We start from the raw sequence: 20,239 nt of genomic DNA on the forward strand, positions 1-20,239 counted from the left end.
ACAGCATGTGGCCCCTTTAAAATCAGTTCTCTACACATATTTGACTTCTTGAATCTCATGTTTGAATCAAATGAATTGTTTTTGCAGCTATGATCAATTCTGCAATTAATATTTTATATGTGAACTTTTCCATAAGTGAAAGACACAGACAGTGAAAGAAAATGATCACCCACCACGTGCTGGTACATTGTCACTGCAACTGCAGCTAAATAATACTAAAATAACAGTATGTTTTCTTACTCTTGGAAATTCTTTTTTCTAAATCAGACAGGAAAGTGTTGGCTTTTTGGGGTCCTGTTTGGCTTAGTAGTTTGTGTATTTTTGGAGTTACACTTCATGGCAGCCTGAGGACAGTGACCTGACTCACACACCAGACAGAGGTGAATAATTAAAAAAAAAAAAAGTACAAGTTCAGTGAGTGGTTAATGGAGCATTGAAGACAAGGGAATCAGTCTTGATCTGTGTTGTGTAGCAGAGGTAGAGACAAAGATGCATTACTATTACTGTTGCTTTTAGATGAAAAATACTTCAAAGCAGTGAAAGTAGATCTTGAAGTACAATCTGAGATATGCACAGACACTGTAAACACACATGTAAACAGAATGTAATTATGCATGAATACAGGAAGTGATCTTTTTCAGTACTTCAAAGTCACGTACACTAGTCCACAGAAATGGGAATGAAGTAAATAACTGAGAAAATGTAGTATTTTGTTGCATTTAAAGAGCAGGATAGAAATGAATGAACATAACAGCAGCGTTTGCCGTCAGCCTAAATGAGACGTGTGTATGTGAATATGTGTGTGTGCACAGTACATATTGGCTCTGTCTATTCAGCCTGTTGTCGTGACCAGTTAGCACAGTTAGATCAGACTAACCTTTTTTTTCTATGGTAGGATGAAATGAAAGGACAGTGAGACAGAAAGAGAGGGTGGGAGAGAAATGGTGGTGAGACAGAGGAAGAAAGCAAGAGGGGAGGGGGGGTGGTCTTCAGATGTCGTGTGTGGGAGAAGGTACAAATGCACAGACTGTAGACAGAAAGAGTGTCACTTTATGTAAATGTTACAAAAATAACCACATGGAATCGTTTTACTCTATGAATCTGTGAGATGTATATGCATAAACTTACATGCTACCTCGATGTGCTTTGTTTCTTGTCTTGACAATTAGCATGCCGGTCTGGGAGACTGTACTTTGGCACTGCAGCGTTTTGAGCCGAAGTCTCACAGTGACAATGCTGATGCACACATTTCTTCTATAGTTCAATGCACAGAGGAAATGGAGGAGGTGCTCAAAGCTGGGAAAAAATTGTTGTGGTGAAACAACTCCAGATAGAAAAACAAAGTAAGTATAAATTTTAACATGAAATATGAGGATGTCTGTTTGTGAAGCTTTTATTGATCTGATTGATATCAAACAAATGGTTAAATATGTTGATTTTTAAATGTTAAAACAGCATACTACAACAAAGTATGTGTATATATTTATATAATATGAACTGTACAGATTTAGCTTGTAATATATTTTGGGACACAGCAAATGTTTACAGTGTTTATCTTAGTTCGCATGTTGGCATGTTAAAAAATTTGCTGATTAGCAGTGAACACTGAGCAGCAATTAAATAGAAGTGCTGGAATAATTCAAATTTGACCTGATTTTGGCCGTGTATGAAAATGCTATGGGTGATTAAAAAGTTTCAGTAAATTATCTTGTCAAGCAAGCACTTTTTAAAAAAAAAATTTTATACCCTGACCTGACCTATCTGAACCACAGGTGAACCACAGAACACACATCCGCCTGAATCACAAAACCATTACTTTTTTACACAAACTGCAACCAGGTCAAATTGTGAAAACCCTGCTGTGTTGCTTTAAAGCATAGGAAATGAAGTTTTCTGATTCGCTCATGCAAAACTATTCTGTGACATCCTCTTCATAATGAGACACACTCTTAAAATGCTTGCTATGGAATAAGAATATTTCCTCTGAGACCATGTTAATAGGAAATATAATATAAGATAAACTTTATTCATGCCCAAAAGAAAATTATTAGATTAGTGCTTTACAATACAAGTCAAACACATGTAATAGTTCCTGTGGTCCTCAATATGATTTTGTGAGCGAAACTTTTAAATGTCTTGCACTTTCGGCACCACTGTCAGCCAAACAGAAATAACACCAGGCAAAGTGATATTAAATGATAACACATAACATTCACTACATTGGTGTCATATTTCTAAATGGTTTATTGCTCTGGTTGGTCAGACCACTGTTTTTAATATATATCAACATAGATAAATATCTATTACTTAACCCTTTTTTTTTTTTTTTAAGCTGTCTGAGAGTTTCCATGTGGGCCTAATGAGGGACTGTGTTTACTAAATAGTGGTCAACCTTTGTGTCCCTGTGTGTGGAGTTGTCTTCCTGTTAGTTTTATAGTTGTGGCTTTGAATTACCAAACCACCAGAGATGAAAATATAATGGATAGTTCTCATCAATCCTCTGATAGCAACACAAATTATTCTATGAATTCATACCAAATGTAATCATCCATCTGTCACTTTTTAACCATGTATTTTAGTTTTAGATATCTCCAGAATAAATGGGTGATTTTGACACTACTTCCTGTTCTCTCCTCTTTTTTTTTTTCTTATTCATTTCCTCACTTCTATGTCTATTAGCTAATTTCCAGTTACCTTCATCTGCCCTTGAATGCAGAATTTAACCAGACCATTTCACTTGTGGATCAGGTCGCTACTGAAGTGGAACACTGCTGCTCTGAGTAAATACAGGTCAGTGCTGACTGCGCTCTGTAGTGTTTGAAGAAAGGCAGAGCAGTGGTACATCAGCTGAAATAATTATTTTAATTAGTGATCTGCAACAAAAAATACATATTCTAGACTGCATGTAAAGTACTTCAACAATGTATGAAGAAAATATTTTAATGTTTTTAATAGTATATTTTTGTATTTTTAATATAATTTGTCATATTTGTTTAAAAATAGCATTAGGTGTTTTACATTTGGATCTGACATTAATACAAAACTGTTTCAATAAAATGGAAAGGAAAAATACTGATCTGCATGGATGCAGTGCTGGACCAGTGTTAAGGAAAATCCCATCCTTCCCTAAATTCAGTAGCAATGATGTTGCAACCTTGACATGTTTAATGTAAATGCGTCCTCTGATGTTTGCACCTGGCGATGTGGACCCCTGACTGGGGCCATTTCAGGTCCCTGACAACGGCTTCTCTCCCCTCATCTGTTTACATAACCCAGATTAATATGGCACTGAGTTCTAAGTTGTGCACCGGTTACTCTACAGACTGTGTGTGTGTGTGTGTGTGTGTGTGTGTGTGTGTGTGTGTGTGTGTACACGTCTATTTCAGTGCATTTCTGGTATAGGCATGTGTCCACCTGTGCTCTGTTTTTCCTCAGGTGTGTGTGTGTGTGTGTGTGTGTGCACGCGCGCGCGTGCGTGTGTGAGTGTGTGTCTGTGTGTGTGTGTCTGTGTGTGTGTCTGTGTGTGCTCAGTATATGTGCCCTTTGTATGTTTGTTTGTGGCGGCCTGTGACATGCACAGCACATCTGGCTTGTGTTTTCTCTTTTCCTAATATGAGTTTCTCTGTGTTTTAATACACTGCAGATGGAGCATTGCTGAACCACACTCTGTCTCTATGAAGGCTGGTCAGAATAGCAGACATCTTGTCTTACCTCTGTATGTGTCACCTTGCTGGAAAAAGATGTGAGTCAGAGTTGTTTCAGTTCCAAAATATGAACTTAAATGGTGGAGAAGTGAGTTTGCTAGAAATGAAAACAGTTTGAACATTTTGTTTTTTAGTTTTTTAATGAACAGTTGTAGCAAATTACTAATTGTTGACCAGTTCGGCCTGTGGCATTTTTTTCTGCACTTCCAATACGGAAGTCCTGACCACAGGAAATCACATGAAACTAAACGTTTTCATCCTGATATCAACGTAAAATCAAACTTCAGATTGCTGTAGAAGTGCAGATTGCCAGTCATATACCAAATCAGAAGAAGGTTGCTGCCACTATACTGCAGAATTTAATAAGCACCAGAATTCAAATGAGCAGACTTTCATGATTTTGGGGTACATTTTAATTTTGTAAAGAAAATATAGGCATCTCCATCCAAATGATACAATCCCAATAGTTAGACTGATAAAAGGCAGAGTATTAAAGTACCTCGGGTGCTCTGAGTAGCAAACCAGCATTGGATAAATGACAAAAATGATGCATGTCATTGCCTATGTGCATAACAAAGATCATCCTGTATTTACTGGAATTAAAATAACACAGTTGCATACACACACACGCACAACTAGGCCTTGCATATCCTTGGAGTCTGGAAGTTGATATGTGGTGGTTTCTGGGCCAGTCTGCATTAACATGCCTTTCTATACATGCCAAATTACATGTGTATTCAAGATGTGTGTATGTCGACAGAGGCATTAGAAACTTTATGTTAAGTGATTAGTGAACTCTGCTGTATTTTTCCAGGTGCTCTAGTGTGTGTGTGTGTGAGTGTGTGTGTGTGTGTGAGAGACTGTTTTATGATCTTTTAATGAACTTGTAAGATACAATCTGGCCTTGACCGGTAGACTTTGCTGTTATAAACCTGTTCCTTATAACTGGGGGAGGGGCAGTGGAGGTTTAGGGCTTAAGGTTTTGCATGTGTGGTGCGCTCAGTCTCAAATGACATACGCATGCACACAGATTGTAGGTTATCTGATGCGACACAGTGAGCTCTGGGGTTAATGTACTGATCTGTGCGTACGGCCGATGTAAATGTAAGTTTGCTCTGAAGTGATTGCACACACACATATGCCAGTGGCCTTCTCTGCTGGTAGTAAAAGCACTCAATGCAATGTCCAGTGTGTTCATTGGGCTGCTGTTGTAAATTATTTCACTATGAATTAAACATGATGGGAGTCCAGTCTGCTGATGACAAGGACTCCCCAGTGTTTTCAACCTAGTGGCTATCTATCCATCTATCCATCTATCCATCCATCCATCCATCCATCCATCCATCCATCCATCCATCCATCCATTCATCCATCAATCTCTTCACATATAGAGTACTATGTTGTTGTTTTTTTTTTATTTTAGGGACCCACCCATTTCCCTCTTACTAATGTGCCAAAACCTCATACCAGCCCCTTTTTACATGTAAATGTTTGATTTATGTAGTACCTCATTACTGTATTCTAGTACTTGACTCACTGTACTTACAGTACTTACAGTAGTTACTTTTAACAATCTGCCTTGGGGATCATATTCAGAGTGGTAGTAAGTGGAGCTCTGTTCCCCAGGCCCTAACAGTGGGTGGCTTCTTAGAAAACCTGGAATAACAAGTTTTATTTTTAATTTGTGAATTTAAAATGTTACAAATACAAGTAGTTCTTGTATCTAAAACAATATTTGAGCCCCTCAAACTCAAAACCAACCCCAATTAGATGAATACAACTTTATTATTTAGAGTTGTGATATTGTTATGTTTGTGATATTTTAATTTGAAAAGCAAAGTTAATATTGTAGTTATGATAGTTACTTCTATGAAGCAGAATATTCCTGTTTCACAACCTTTTTTTATCTCAATGCTTTTACCTTTACACTTCCAGTACATGCTCATGCACCCAGCCCGAACAAATGTTAACAGTAGTGGCGATTCTTTGCTTTTGCTTTGCATCAGTCTTTTCCATCTGTATTATCAGAGTTTTGTACTGCACACAGACACAACCCTAAACCACGAACACTTTCCATAGGCTACACTTCACACCCCACGACCCCTGCTCACTCTGAAGCCTCATGCACGCACACACCCACGCACCGTCATCCTCTCTCTCTCTCTCTCACTCTCTCGCTCTCTCACTTCCTTCTCTGTGACGCTCGCGGAGAGTCGTGAGAGAGCCGCGCGGACAGGTCGCACGCGGGGGTCAGATCCAGATATCGAACCTCGTCAGGTGAACGTGCGCAGCCTTCACGCGCTGGTGCCCGCGGTGAGAGGCGGCGGGACGGTGGACTGTTTCAGCTCCGCGTAGACCTCCAGGCTTCACGCACACACGCGTCAGTGCGGGATTTTAACACGGAGGACACCTGCTGTAGAAGGGAGCGAGAAGACCGCGGAAAAGTGAGTGTACACTGTGCGAAACTCGGTCCTCGCTTAAGAGCAGCTGTCCTCTTCAGTTTGACGACGGACAAGCTGTAAACAATAGTTAGTTGTTACCATGTAGCCTGTTATTACCTTAAATCCCTGAAAGTAACCTAATACTTCTTCTATTTGAACTCTGGACAGGAATATGGTCATAGCGGTCATTTCCTCTCCTGCTGAGTGTTGTTGATGTAGTTAATAACTGTCTTCATGCAGCACAGTCCATCATTTCTTGTGCATCGCATAAATTGGAAGTTGTATTGGCCACAAGCAGACATGAGGCAGACTTTAAGAGTGTTTCTCTGAGGCAGGATAGTGTGTGTGTGTGTGTGTGTGTGTGTGTGTGTGTGTGTGTGTGTGTGTTTTTCTGTTACTGCAGGACCTCCAACCTGAGGTTTGGTTTTCTGCCAAAGGCTGGTAGAGCAGACAAACCTGCTGCAAGAAGACATTTATTTTAGCACTAGTCTGGTGCAGGGTGGTAATTTCCCTGGTGTGCTGCCAGTCTGCAGAATAGTGAGCCGTGTGTGTGTTTGTTTGTGTGTGTGTGTGTGTGTGTGTGTGTGTGTGTGTGGTGGTTTCCAGTTGAAGCAGATTATGGGTGTTAATTTTCAGCAGTGGAGTCTCAGATATCTACTTACAATGTAAACTGTCTACTGCAGAGAGAGGAGGAGGAGAAGGAGGAGGAGGAGGAGAAGAAAGCTTTATACTCAGAAGTCAAGTTTTTAATGAGTGGGAACTCACTGGTTTCATTCCCTGGACTGTTTCATTTCCTGGATTATCTGGACACCAGCCTGACTCACAAACCAGCATAACCACAATCCAACTACAGTCCAAGGGCACTCAAGTTAGGCAGTAAACCGCTAATGTACTGTGACTTCAGAAAGAGACAGTCGGTCAGCGACGAGCGGCAGGAATTGTAGCACCAGGATTAAGTCACTGTGCACTTGTTTCATTCAGCCCAGATGCGTTTGCAAGGCCGAGTGGAATTGTACTAGAACCACAGCGAGCCAAAGACATGCATCTAGGCAGAGTTATGGCTGTAATAGTTCTTCTTTTTTTTTCTTACCGCACCACAATCCCCACCAGTTCTCAGAATGAAAGTGGTGCTTTTATATCCTCGAAACACACCCTGTTCCTCTGCAGAGAGGCGTCCTGCGAAGTGTTTTAATGACATTAGATGAAGTGAATCTATGTGAAGAACCTATTTGCACTGACCAAAAACCTTTACAGAGTAAACTGCAAAGAAAATGAGATGATAGATGAAAAATTGACAATTAATTGGATAGAGTAGGTAACATGTAATAACTGCAGCTTCCAGGCAACAGCAGGTTATGGTTTATATTGCACAGCGACAAATACAATTTCCAGGAAGTTAACCCTGAACCACTGGAGAGTCATTACTGGCCAAGTGGCTGAACACATTATCATTTAAATCTAAACAGACTGTTATTGCTCAGACTGTGACCTTAACTTCACCACCGCTCTTATACTTATACCCCTACCTATAGTAGATTTTAATATGAAGTCATTTTACCCGTTGCTTTGAGTGATGCAACTCTAATGTGTCATATTTGATCAAAGTTGTTACAAGCCTGTGGAGCAACAAAATCAAAGAGCAAACGTGTTTTGGTTACAACAGTGATTTAGGTCATAAGGAAGCCTCAGTATTACCCTGTTTGGCCCTGTAATACAAACATACCTGATATGTATGGCTGTGTGTGTGTGTGTGTGTGCGTGCGTGCGTGCGTGCGTGCGTGTGTGTGTGTGCGTGCGTGCGTGTGAGAGAGTGAGTGAGTGAGTAGGGGCATTTGAGTTCATGGTAAGATCAAATGTCTTTCTGAAGCACTTTAGTGTAATTTGATTAGAATAGTGTGTCTTGTTAGCTAGACGCTGAGTAGAGACACCTGTCTGTCTGCCCGTCAGCGAGTTTAGTGCATCTGTGTGAGAACTGCTGCATTTTACTGCAAAACTGCAGCAAATCCAGGTGATTACAATGCGCTTTCTCGGTTTCATGAATTGTATTAATCAACTATTAATCACTATGGATATCCCAGCATATTTTATTTTATCTACATTTTATCTACATGGCCACAGCAAAATGAAATGATGCAAATAATTTAAACCTTTTAAATATTGGTGAGAACATGTTAGAAAACTTCACTATCAATAGATGCAGTCTGTATGTTGTTTTCAGCCTATTCATCTCATTGTCTTTAATGCCTTATAAAACACTAGTAAATTGCCAAGTTGAAAATTTCATTTCCTACACAGGGAACAAGGAGAACATGAGGGAAGAGATCGTCCTTATTGAACCTTGGTCTAAGTTTCATGTGACATGACATAATAACATGGATGTTCTCAACCAATAATGCTGCCTGTTTTCTTTGACAGATGCTGGTCGGTCGGTGGCAATTACTGGGTGATCACTAGATCACAGCTTGTCTGTCGAGGCTAACATGGAACGAGAGGGCTCATTTAGGAGGTAGGAATGCACACACACACACACACACACACACACACACACACACACACAGACACACACACACACACACAGACAGTCAGAATTAAAGCAATTTTTCTTTTCCTATTTCCCTACTTGTTTGATGCCTTTGGGACACAGAAATGTAATGAAAGCAACACACACACTCACACACATTCCTCTGTGACCTCAATCATTCATTCATTCATTCATTCATTCATGCAAACATGCCTCTTATCCTTCTTTGTTTACTAATTAGAGCACAGTCGTTTCCCTCTCTACTCCTCTTGTTTCAGAGCAAAAAGCAAAAGCGTTTACTTCATGGTTACAAAGCGTCCTTTCATTTATACACATATATTAATAAATACCTTTTTTACCTGTTTGCAACTCAGTGATTATTTTGAGCCTCTCTCTTCTGCCTTTGCTTTATGCACTGCATCATCTTTCCTTCAAGAGAAAACTTTTTTTGACTGAAAAGTTTGTAGCTTCAATGGCAGAAGGTACATATCTGGAAACTCGTACTCACTTGGATGTGAACGCTGTACGTGTCTGTATATGTGTGCGAGCATCTCCTTGTCTGTCTGACTAAGCACAGGGCTCCTGTTTCTCTCGCTGACCTATTTCTGTGGAGTTGGACCATGATCCAGGTTGACAGACGGCCCTACAACACACACATGCACATGCACCTTCTCTCCGCGTCCCTGCCATGTTCTTTTAATGCTTCTTCTTTTTCCATCCCCTTTTTGCGCTTTCCCACTTTCTATCCTTCCACCATGTCTCTTGTTTTTCCTCTTTTTTCTGCTTTTTTTGTGTCCACATTCATTTAAATTCTGTTCGGTTTAATGCCATTCATTTGAATAGTGTTAATTAGGCATGGATCACTACAAATGAAAAGAAAGAATAATAGTAAATAATTCCATTGCAGAGGCAGAAAATAGCAGATAAAATCAGTATGCTCAAAGAAAATACTGAACAGTCATCAACCAATTGGGTAAACTTGATAACAACTTGAATACGGCCCCACACGGAGAGACAGAGAGGAAAAGAAGGTGAAATTTGTGTCACCTTTAAATCCCACCCCCCACCCTCTTGGCAGCTATTGAACCTCAAAGAGTTCCTTTGTCCACTTGGCACAAAAGGCCGCAGGGTCACATGGTCACCGACTGGCACAGACTGGCAAAGGGAGTTAGAGAGGTGAAGTGGGAGAGGAGAGGGTAGAGAAGAGTAGAAAATTAGGAGCAAACGAAAAAGGGGCATGTGAAAAAGTGAGGCGGGGACCCATGAGGACAAAGGCACTTTTTCTCCTTTGCTTTCTTTATCCTCTCTTTCAACCACCTTTTGCTCAGATCAGTGTGACACACACACATTCATGGAAGGGGGATAGGTGGCGTACTGTATAGTCACTTAACAGAGTAAGTACAGTAGAGTAAATACTAGAGTGTGTGTGTTTTGAAGGAGGTACTGTATGTTGAATGTTTTCAGCTGTTACAGGACTTGCTGTTTTGGTTGTTCTTTTTGCATCATCTGAGCCACTCTGCTGTTTATCATCGAGACTGAAAACACTTAGCATGTCTTTTATTTCCATGGACATGCCTGCAGTCTGGATGCACTCTGGATATCAACTGTATCCTCAGCTCTTCCTTTCTCTACTGTTTCAATCTTTGTCTCTTCTCTTTCAATTTCTCTTCCAATCATCCCTAAATAAATGCTGATGTTATCATCTATTAAATTATGAAAAAATGATCAGTGTCTAATATTTGTGATCTTAATTTTTGGATTTCCTGCCAATGTGGTCAAGGTTTTTGTTGGGTGCTGTAGCCTTTTAAATGAAAAGATTTTGAATTTAGTTTTATGAGAGATATTATTACAACAGAAATCTGTGTGTTTTTACCCCAAGCTTTTACAAACACTTCTTTTTTTTGGTCAGAAATCCTAAAACTGTGGTTGGACCGCTTCACTTTTCATTTTCAATAATCAATTTGAGCGTGTGATTTCTCTCTACTTTGGGATTTTAAGGAGTCTGCACAGTAAGCTGAAGCTGGGCAGCAGTTCGTCTTCCAGTCTGACCGACCTCTCTCCGACAAAAACAACACCAGGGGGAGGTGCGGATAAGGGAGGAACAGTTGGGGGTCTGGCAGAGGACTGCAGCAAGGACAAAGGGACCCAGCAGAGGAGGGCTGGGGCCAATGCCACCTGGAACAGGTCGGTGTGAGAGACAGATTGACCACATTGATGTATATTCACAGTGTCATAAGTGTGAGCCATGTTGGTTACTGTGTGTTCCTGCTTTCTCTTGCTAATGTTTACGCACACGTATACATGTGTTTGTGTGCCTTTTTCACACACACTGTCAAATTGGAAAAACCGTCATAAGCAGAAAGGTGTGTTGGTGCTGCTATTCATGCTGTGAATAGGAAGATTTTTTCACACCTGCACACAAACACATATGCATTCACAAAAGAAAACTCTCTTTTCTAAAAGTCCACCACCGTCTGTCTTTGTCTATCTCTCATGCCTGTTTTGTTGTCATTCTTGCTCATAGATGATTTTTTTTCCCCTCATAGGCTTCTTTTACTTTTGTTTTTCACTTTATTGCTTTTTTTTCTCATTTTGCACTTTGGTTTTATGGCTTTAACCCCTTCACTTTTTGCATGTTTTATTTTGGTGTAGATGTAACAGCAGTTGGGCAAAATTTGCCAATTTATTAAAAAATCAAAAACTGAAAGCTGCCTAGTGATCATGCATTGTTGAATAACTGAATATTATTCTTCTCTTCTACACATCTCTTCTAGTCTGTGTAAAGAAACAACCAATAAATGCTTCCACTTGTGTTTATTTGCAGCATCTACAATGCAGTGATCTCAGTTTTTCAGAGGAAGGATCTCGGAGAAAACGAACTTTACACTCTGAATGAAGGTGTCAGGTTAGCACTCTGTCTCTTTATCTGTTTTTCTAGAAAACTGGCCCAAACTAATGCATTCTTTCTGTCATTTCACATCTTCTCTCTGTGTAGCAGCAGATTTCTTTCGGGCTAAACATTAACACATGCCTAGCATTGTTGCCTCACTCTGCTACATTATGGGTACAGAGGGGTCACTGTTTTGTGTACAGCACAGTGTAGCTGAGGGCAGTTGATATAGGGCTTTGGTTATGTACAGTAAATATTATGGCATGCACACCCATAGCATAGTGTATAGCATACACATACATGCACTCACATGGTGCAAGAGTGAAGGCTGAACTTTCCAGACCAAACTGGTCTGGCATGGTTTGAGAATGTAAATTAACTTGAGCTGTTGTATCTAAATTGAATAAAACAGAAACTGTACTTTATGTTGCAGAAACACAGCAGTAGTCATGAGACTTTCTGTATCTGGAGATTAACAAACTTGGTTAGATTAAGATTTTATATATGTTTCCAACATACACTGTTTGCCCAGTGATGTTTAAAGGTCCAGTTTACTCTTCCTGTAATAACAACATCTGAGCCGTCATACTCATTTCCACTTCTGTTAATCAGTAAAATCCTGTTGTTGAAGGGTTTAGATTCAGCTGTAGGCTTTTTTTTCTGTGTGAACAACAGACTCGTTTCCTGAGTCTGCTGCTGTTTAAACACTGCAGCTTGCAAATTACTTCTGGTACATGTTCAGCTGTTTGATGTATCAGGAATAGTTTATGTACATACTTGTACATTTGCCTATTTTCACACATGTACACTCACGTGCAATTTTTTGCAGGCAGCTGCTGAAGACTGAACTTGGCTCCTTCTTTACTGAGTACCTTCAGAACCAGCTTCTCACTAAAGGCATGGTCATACTGAGAGACAAGATCCGCTTCTATGAAGGTATAAACTATTGAGTGAGGGATGTGCAGTATGTATACACACTGTGAATTCAGAATCCTATTTTTTGTAATATATGTTAATATAAAGGAAACAACACTATTGTCAGCTTATAGTATCTGAGTAGTAAATTTCAGAGGTATAGCTCTGAGCGACTGTAACAAATTTGCAGAGATCCAACTGCCAAAGTAATTTGGCAGATAAAAACAAGATCCGGATATAGAACTACACTGTATAGGTTGTTGATTTGTGAAGAATGATATAAATACATATTAACTGCTGTAAAGAGTTGTTAAAATAAGTGATGCAGTCTCCATGACAGAACTACATATCTTCCAGTTTAATGACAGAACTACATATCTTCCAGTTTAATGGAATATCTCATATGTAAAAGGAGGGTTACTAAGTGACTCAAAGTTTTAAACATGCTTAAAGGTCTGAAGTTGAGAATTTTACATTTCTTTTGTTAATTATCAACAGTGCCACCAGTTTTGATTTGGAGCATTCCCTTTGTTAGTGTAACACAAGTGTAATAGGAAAAAAGAATAATCGACTGAGATTTTAGATGCAGAGTTAACCCTTAACTTTTAGGTTAAACTGCAACAACACGACTCTCTTAACCATTACTCCTATTTATGCACACCTGTATGTATACACACACACACACACACACACACACACATATACACACACACACACACACAGCCTGAGTATGTGAGACTCTTTGAAAAGGTGTGAACAAAGGACACTTAAATGATTTTGTTGTCTCTGTTTTAGTAAATGTGTGACCTTTATCTGAAATACCTTTGAAATGATAAAACACACACACACGCGCACACAGACATATACACACACACACAGATTTTCTGCATTGTCGTCATAGGAAGTGATGCTTTACGTCAATTACACAACCTTTATTCAGTGAGAAACTGAAGATAGCAGAAACCACAACCCACTGTTCTGGCTTGATCAATTGTGTGTGTGTGTGCGTGTGTGTGTGCATGCGTGTGTGTGTGTGTGTGCAAAAGTGCAAAAAATAAATTGTATTAATCTTTGGTAATTTTCAGGGTTTTAATAACCTGAGATCTTTGTGTCACACAAAAAATAAAGCAGTATAAGCTAAAAAAAGAGCCACTTTAACCTGCATGTCATATTTGACAGCCTTACTAATTATTACATTAAGGTCCACAAGTAATACAGACTTTTTCCACAAAAATCTCTTCTTGTGCTGGTGCATGTGCCAGAAAGTCTTGCTGCTGCTTTCTAATTTTCTCCTACCTGCTCCTATTAGGGCAGAAGCTGCTGGACTCTCTGGCTGACACATGGGACTTCTTCTTCTGTGATGTTCTGTCCATGCTGCAGGCCATCTTCTACCCTGTACAGGTACATACATGCCCAGTTTGTATACTCACTCGTTAATTTTGTCCCTATACAAATGTATTATGTTGACATGTGTGTGCCTTCAGGGCAAGGAGCCATCAGTGCGTCAGCTAGCTCTGCTTCACTTCAGAAACATCATCACTCTCAACCTTAAACTGGACGAAGCGCTGTCACGACCCCGAGCCAGAGTTCCTCCTTCCATCATACAGATGCTACTGATTCTACAGGTACACACTTTGTGCTTCTCGCTTCTTCTCATACAATCACTGTCATCCATATGCAGACTCACAGCACAAACGTCTGTGTCTGATGTGGGGTGAAGGAAGAGGCTAAATGACAACAGATGGGGAAAGAGGAGCTGAGGGCAGAGAGAAAGAAGAGTTTTTTTCTTGCAAAGGGATCTCGCAGGAAGTAATCTCAGCGTGAACACAGTGCAAAGTTGTTTTCCCATGACCACTCAGTACCCTCTGCACCATGGTTGTGTGTGTGTGTGTGTGTGTTTGTGTTGCTCAGTGTTTACACTGTCCTTTAAGACCATGACATCCTCACAAGAATGGAAAAACTCAACAAACCGATTGTAATTAGAGCTTATTAGTGATCATTAGGCAGAGGTTTATATTTAAATGTAGAATTAGTGTCACATTACTTGTCTTGTGTGTTAAGTAAAGACAGCCCTGATGTTCTCGTGTCCCCTATAGATAATTGCTTATCGTGGAATTATAATATTGCTGTGTTGATTTTCTAACTAGGACACTGCTTGTTTCACAAACTCAGCAACATTTTATTAATCTCCTAGAAATCTCCATATTTCAGCGTAAAATAATACATTCATGATTAGTGAGAGGAGACAGCAAGAAAACTAAAATTCTACTACACAAAATAATAGGTTATTTAGCTGTGTATTTTAATACTGTGTAGTTTTAGCAGCCTGTAACAGTAATACTAATGAAACGATCTAAAACGGAAAAATAATTTTCAGATTGAATTGCTCCAACACGCAGACATACACCCAAACCACTGCATCAAAGTGACGTAGTTCTGAGAAGATGACATAAGGGCTTGTTTCTGAGTAGAGAAGAAAAGGTACATGAAATTAGACTAAATGAAATACTGTAACCACAGCAGTCTTAGTTTAAAACGTTTGAAATATTTTGGTGTTGCTAAAGTAGAGACATTTCAGAGGCTACTAAATGCTGGGAACATATAAAACAAGAAGTGAAAATACAAGAAATTACATTTAGTTAATTTCTGAATAATTTAGCAGTCATCTTATTTAAAGCATTGAAAGCACCTTTTTTGGGACTAGAGTTTATGTGAGCCCCATCCTTCTTTCTCTTTATCACTTAAAGGTATTTATTTTTTAACTTTGCACACTAGCTAATCATTAGTGGATGATTTGATTTCCACAGCTAAGAGTAAAGCCTGTGCGCCAGTCTTCCCGAACACTAGTATAATGCTTTAATGTTCGGAGTGTATTGGTCCGAGGTAAGATGTGGTTGAATGTAAGTGGATTAATGTGCTGTCAAGTGTGTCTGTATGTATGAACTGTGAGTCTGTTCTCTCACAGAGCGTGTCTGTTTATGTGTGTTTGTGTGTCGAGGTTAGTTTGGACATCACTGTAGTGACTCACTGACCCAAATCTGCTACTTCGAGACAGAGGGTCAGAGGGAGACATGGTGGGGAAAAACACACACAAAAAAGAGAAAACAGGATTTATTGGTTTTCAGATTTTATCTACTGCGTACAGACATGTACTGTAGTCATTTTAATTAGTCTGTTGTTGCTTACCCACAATGAATATCAAATCAACAGAGAGCAGAGAAAGAGGAGAAAAACATGAAGACATAAAAGCACACAGGAAAGGAAACAGCTGTGTGTAAGCATGATAAAATTCAACACAACATTTGCTGTTTAGGCCACTTCTTGTTTCATCTGTTAGTAATTTTGCTTTAATTCTGTTAAGACCCTATGACGCCAGTTGACTGAAGTCTTTTCTCTTTATGTGGTTTGTTTCTGCGCTGTGGTTTTGATGCATGGGCTCACTGATTCAGAGTATTGAAACCTGATTGATCTCACAGTTATTTGAAGACACTGAGTCTGTGTCCAATTTCTTGTGATTCTGAATGAAATCTGAACTTCTAGCATCATTAAACGGTCTACAGCTTAGCTTCTAATTAGGACACATGGAATCAGGAAGTGGTGGATTCAAAGAGAAAACATCTTTACTGTTTTGGTTCAGTCTCACCTGTATTTTGCCTGTTCAGCACCAAAGCAGGTAAATACAATTAGGCATCATTTTTACGCCATGCTACACTAAGTCACAATTTTCACACAATCCTATAGTAAAGCATCTTTTTCATGGCTTATTATTCTAAGGCACAGTTTTCATGACATACTTTTTGTGAGCATCATGGTGCATTTCACTGCTGAATAACCATATAACTTCCTCCGTAGTCGATGGTGAGTAAACCATAGATTAAAGACAGCAGAAAATTTGACTTATTCCTAATTTGGCAAGAAAAAATCATTATGCTGGATGTGTTAATAAGCAGCTGTTTGCTAATATTATCACCATGCAGCTTTGCAAGGTGGTAATGTGTCAATATTGTATTTACAGTTTGTTAAACTGCTCCCAAGTGGCCACAAATTTAGGTAATGCAGGTTCATGACCTGACCTGACACCCTAAACTAAAGTTTTTCTTTTTAAATCCCTGTCTGATATTAGCTTTCCTAACTAATACACTTCCCCTCTTTTCCCTCTCACATCTTCTTCTCTGTTTCCTCCGTGTTTTGCACATCTGCTTGTAATATATGGCACATACACAAAGAGACAGGGAAAGAATCATCAATCAAAGACACCAAACTACAACAATAATCATTCTTGCTGGTGTATACATTGTTGGAAGACATCTGGGCACCAGCTTGTTTAGCTAGTTAAAGTTTAATCCAACAATGACAAAGATAATGGCAGTACAAAGTTTCTATTCTTTATAGTAGGTTCCATCATAAAATTTATTATATTAAACAGGTGTGTGTGTGTGTGCGTGTATGTGAATTATTGCATTTGCATGAATGGGTGTATGGGCAAATAGTGTTAAGTGCTTTACACTGTGGTGTAGAAAAGAACTATAAAAGTCCATTTGCCATACTAGTCTATTTACTGTTAAACCGTTTATATAAGATTGGGACACTCTCAGCTGTGTAATTCATGCTGTCTTCTGCCCTGGTCTAATAAACACATACTGTCTCCTGTTAAAGAATTACGTTCAGCAAACTTATCAGTTCTACTCACAGATTAGACTGGAAGAGTGTTTGATAAAATCACAGACAGCCAAATTGGGGCTTTATTTATTTATTTTTCCCCAAAAATGTTTTCATGGCTTTTAAAGTTTCCATTACCGACAGCCAACAAGTAGCAATTACTGGCTAACACAAACTTGTGTTTATGTGTGTGTGTGTGTGTGTGTGTGTGTGCGTGTAATGTAGGGTGTCCATGAATCTAAAGGTGTAACAGATGACTACCTGCGTCTGGAGTCTCTCATCCAGAAGGTGGTATCTCCGTACCTCGGGACTCATGGCTTATATTCCAGAGACGAATCTTCCAATCTGCACTGCTCCTCCTGCCTATTAGGTGTGTATGTGCCAATACATGTTGTGTCTGTGTATAACATGTTCTATGTTCCCTGTCTTTGTGTTCTCTTGTATTTGAGGTTTTCACTGGTGGTCTGTGGCAGTTTAAAAAAAACTAATATTTCGTTATTTGTTTCTTCTCTGACTCTTTTCAGAAAAGCGTTTGCAGCATTCCTGGCCCTCTAAACCAAGCAACTCCCCTGTCGCCAAGAACCCTGTGGTACGCTCTAAGAGCTACAACGTTCCCATGCTGACCCCTGTGGTGGAGTACGACGTGGACTCATCCACAGGAGGTGGTACAGGAATCAGACGACACTCCGTCTCTGAAATGACTTCCTGCATGGAGGAGAGCAGCTCTGTGGCCGAATCCGCCCCCAATGCAAACAAGAACACCAGCACACCCACCCTCCAGTCCACAGCCTCTGCTGCACTTTCAGGTTGGACTACATGGGTAGCAAAAAAAAAAAAAAAAAATCTTGATCTTTGAAACAGTGTGTTTTGTTGATGTCCTTAATCTCTGAGCTTCAAATCAAACTCTGCATTTTTAGAGTGTCTGAGAAAAGCATTTTCATCTTATTTAATTTCATACAAACATATTTTTTATCTTTAAGCACTTTAAAAAAATGAATTCAAGGATTAAACATGAAGTCACAGAGACTTCTGATTATGTTTAACATATTGATTATTAAAATGTTGTAATTCTTTTACTGTCCTTTGAACAGACACTGTGACCACTTGTCAAGACCCTAAGCCCAGAGACCCTGACACTCCCACAGATCCGTACCCTCTCCAGCTGCAGCATCCTTCCCCCTCCCTTCTACCAGAGCCCTCTCCAAGCGAAGACATGCATAGCACAGGTTCGATGGTGTCAGACTCCCCCTCGTACTCCACCGTGCTGCCCCATGACACAAGCTCCGGTCCCAGTCCAGCATCCAGTCCGGGGAATATGATGGACCACATCCCGGAGTCTTTGGACTCAGAGATGGAGCATGACGGCATCTTTCTGGATTTCTCACAACATTGCTCTGTAGAGTCAACACACAGCAGAGACAGCAGCGGGCAGAGCGTAGCATGACACACACAAACACACAAAAGTGTGTTTATGTAAGAAGATGCACTTCTAGGATGCAGTGCTGTGCAAACAGTGCTGAGCCAGGACTGACATTCCCCACGCCTTTGGACTCACTGTGCTGTTTTCTAGACACTCTAGTTTCTAGGTTCTTTGAAACTAAATTATTTTTATATCCTATCTATCTCTAAAAATAAGTCAGACCTCGTGATGGCACTTTGTGAAGTGTATGCCCCTAGATGGAAACATCAGCACTGGCTGTTCAAACTAAACTGTAAACTACAACTAATCAACTAGGTTTTTCTCTGAGGTGATTTTCTTTTTCTCTGTTGAATGAAGAGAAAGAAAAACAACCAGCTAGTGGTGCTAACACATTTTGGAGGCAGGTGAACATACTGAAACCATCAAATATTCCTTCAAGCCCAGGGCTGTGATTGGCTTCAGACTTTTAACATTTCAAATGTAATGACAACTTTCCAGTGTGACACTTTTATATTGTTGCTTGAACCTCAACATAATTTAATTGACTATTAAAATATTTTGAATTTTGCACTTTGTCTAAAACCGAATCAAACTCTACATATGTAGTTGTCTCTTCAACTGACATATTAACAAAGCACTACAAGTGAAGACAGGCAAATTGTTTTAATATAGCTCCTGTTTTGCTCTTAGTCCTCTTCTGCATAAGATCAGTGACAGATTTCACATCCCGTTGTTTTCTGCTGCATTAATGTTTGAGCAAATCCATTTTGCCTGGTAACATCAAAATAAATACTGGAGATCAGAGTTACTGTAGATTTAAGTGAATATTAGCTTTAACGGCCACTTTCCTTCTAGTTATTATTGTGCTCTTATGTTTCAAACCTTGAATTTCTTCCTTCCAGATATTGGGGACCTAAATGTTTTAAGTAAAAAAGTAAAAATCCATTACAACTGGTTGTGGGCATTAAAATTTGGTTATTTTGATGTTGTTCATGTAAAAATATTTTTAAACATTAAACAAAGAGTTGATTTCCATAGGAACCTGCAGGGTTTTCCCCACTGTTCATTCTCAGAATGAAAAAAAAAAAAGAAAAACAACAAAAGAGCAAGACTACAATGTTCTTATCAGCTCTTCTTATACAAGTGCATGCAAGGTGCGTCTGACATTACTTTCAGACAGATGCTGTGATGGTAATGTGTAGTAGAAAGGTGGGAAAGGAAAGTTTAAAAGAGCGGAATAGCCCTTTAAAGCCTCCGCAGGAGACACGGGTGTGACGTTGATGAGATGCACCTGTGGAGAGGGGGAGGACAGCGCCAGTTTGGAAGGAAACACCGCAGGAAAAGCGAAGTTTTAAAGATTTTTGTTAGTTTCTATCTATGGCCTACAACATAAGTCATTAGTAACGTGCGTTGACGGCGTCTTGAGGCCGTTTTTCTAGAAACCGACTGGATTTTCTGGACCTCCTGAGCGACCATGTGCTCCTGGATGAGTGCTGTTCCCCGGAGCAGGTAGGCAGAATCAGTCTTTTTTTTGTTTGTTTTTTAATGTCTTTCTTCAGCTTTTCACGCTTCTGTTTTTGTTTTCCGCACATCAATTATTTGCCGAGTGCCCATGGCCACCACGTAGGCCTCTCTACGCAGTCAATGTCTGACTCTCAGTTCCTGTTGCTCATGAGCTGCTCTGTTGTG

At 39.7% G+C, this 20,239-nt stretch overlaps 1 protein-coding gene across 2 annotated transcripts; it reads left to right on the plus strand.

Moving 5' to 3' along the window:
• Nucleotides 1-1,213: 1,213 nt before the first annotated feature.
• On the plus strand, nucleotides 1,214-19,120 carry LOC113141896 (proline-rich protein 5-like). Of its 2 annotated transcripts, XM_026326533.2 has the most exons (12): nucleotides 1,214-1,343; nucleotides 2,680-2,790; nucleotides 3,644-3,742; nucleotides 8,561-8,651; nucleotides 10,665-10,850; nucleotides 11,491-11,571; nucleotides 12,386-12,492; nucleotides 13,781-13,872; nucleotides 13,956-14,096; nucleotides 17,356-17,500; nucleotides 17,655-17,936; nucleotides 18,222-19,120. In XM_026326533.2, exons 4-12 carry the CDS (start codon nucleotides 8,626-8,628, stop codon nucleotides 18,572-18,574), a joined length of 1,413 nt encoding a protein of 470 aa, XP_026182318.1. In that variant the 5' UTR covers nucleotides 1,214-1,343; nucleotides 2,680-2,790; nucleotides 3,644-3,742; nucleotides 8,561-8,625; the 3' UTR covers nucleotides 18,575-19,120. The 2 variants fall into 2 exon arrangements, with proteins under 2 accessions (XP_026182318.1, XP_026182317.1); XM_026326532.2 differs by lacking the exons at nucleotides 1,214-1,343; nucleotides 2,680-2,790; nucleotides 3,644-3,742 and adding an exon at nucleotides 5,881-6,148.
• Nucleotides 19,121-20,239: the final 1,119 nt, after the last annotated feature.

The sequence above is a fragment of the Mastacembelus armatus genome, chromosome 23 (assembly GCF_900324485.2).
Source record: "Mastacembelus armatus chromosome 23, fMasArm1.2, whole genome shotgun sequence".
In the NCBI taxonomy this organism is placed as follows: Eukaryota; Metazoa; Chordata; class Actinopteri; order Synbranchiformes; family Mastacembelidae; genus Mastacembelus; species Mastacembelus armatus.

Bases quoted from the DNA above. Each gene is read 5' to 3' on its own strand.
- LOC113141896 (XM_026326533.2), top strand. From the start codon at position 8,626: ATGGAACGAGAGGGCTCATTTAGGAG. The intron at 10,851-11,490 runs GTCGGTGTGAGA...GTTTATTTGCAG, and splicing joins GCCAATGCCACCTGGAACAG to CATCTACAATGCAGTGATCT. The intron at 17,937-18,221 runs GTTGGACTACAT...TCCTTTGAACAG, and splicing joins AGCCTCTGCTGCACTTTCAG to ACACTGTGACCACTTGTCAA.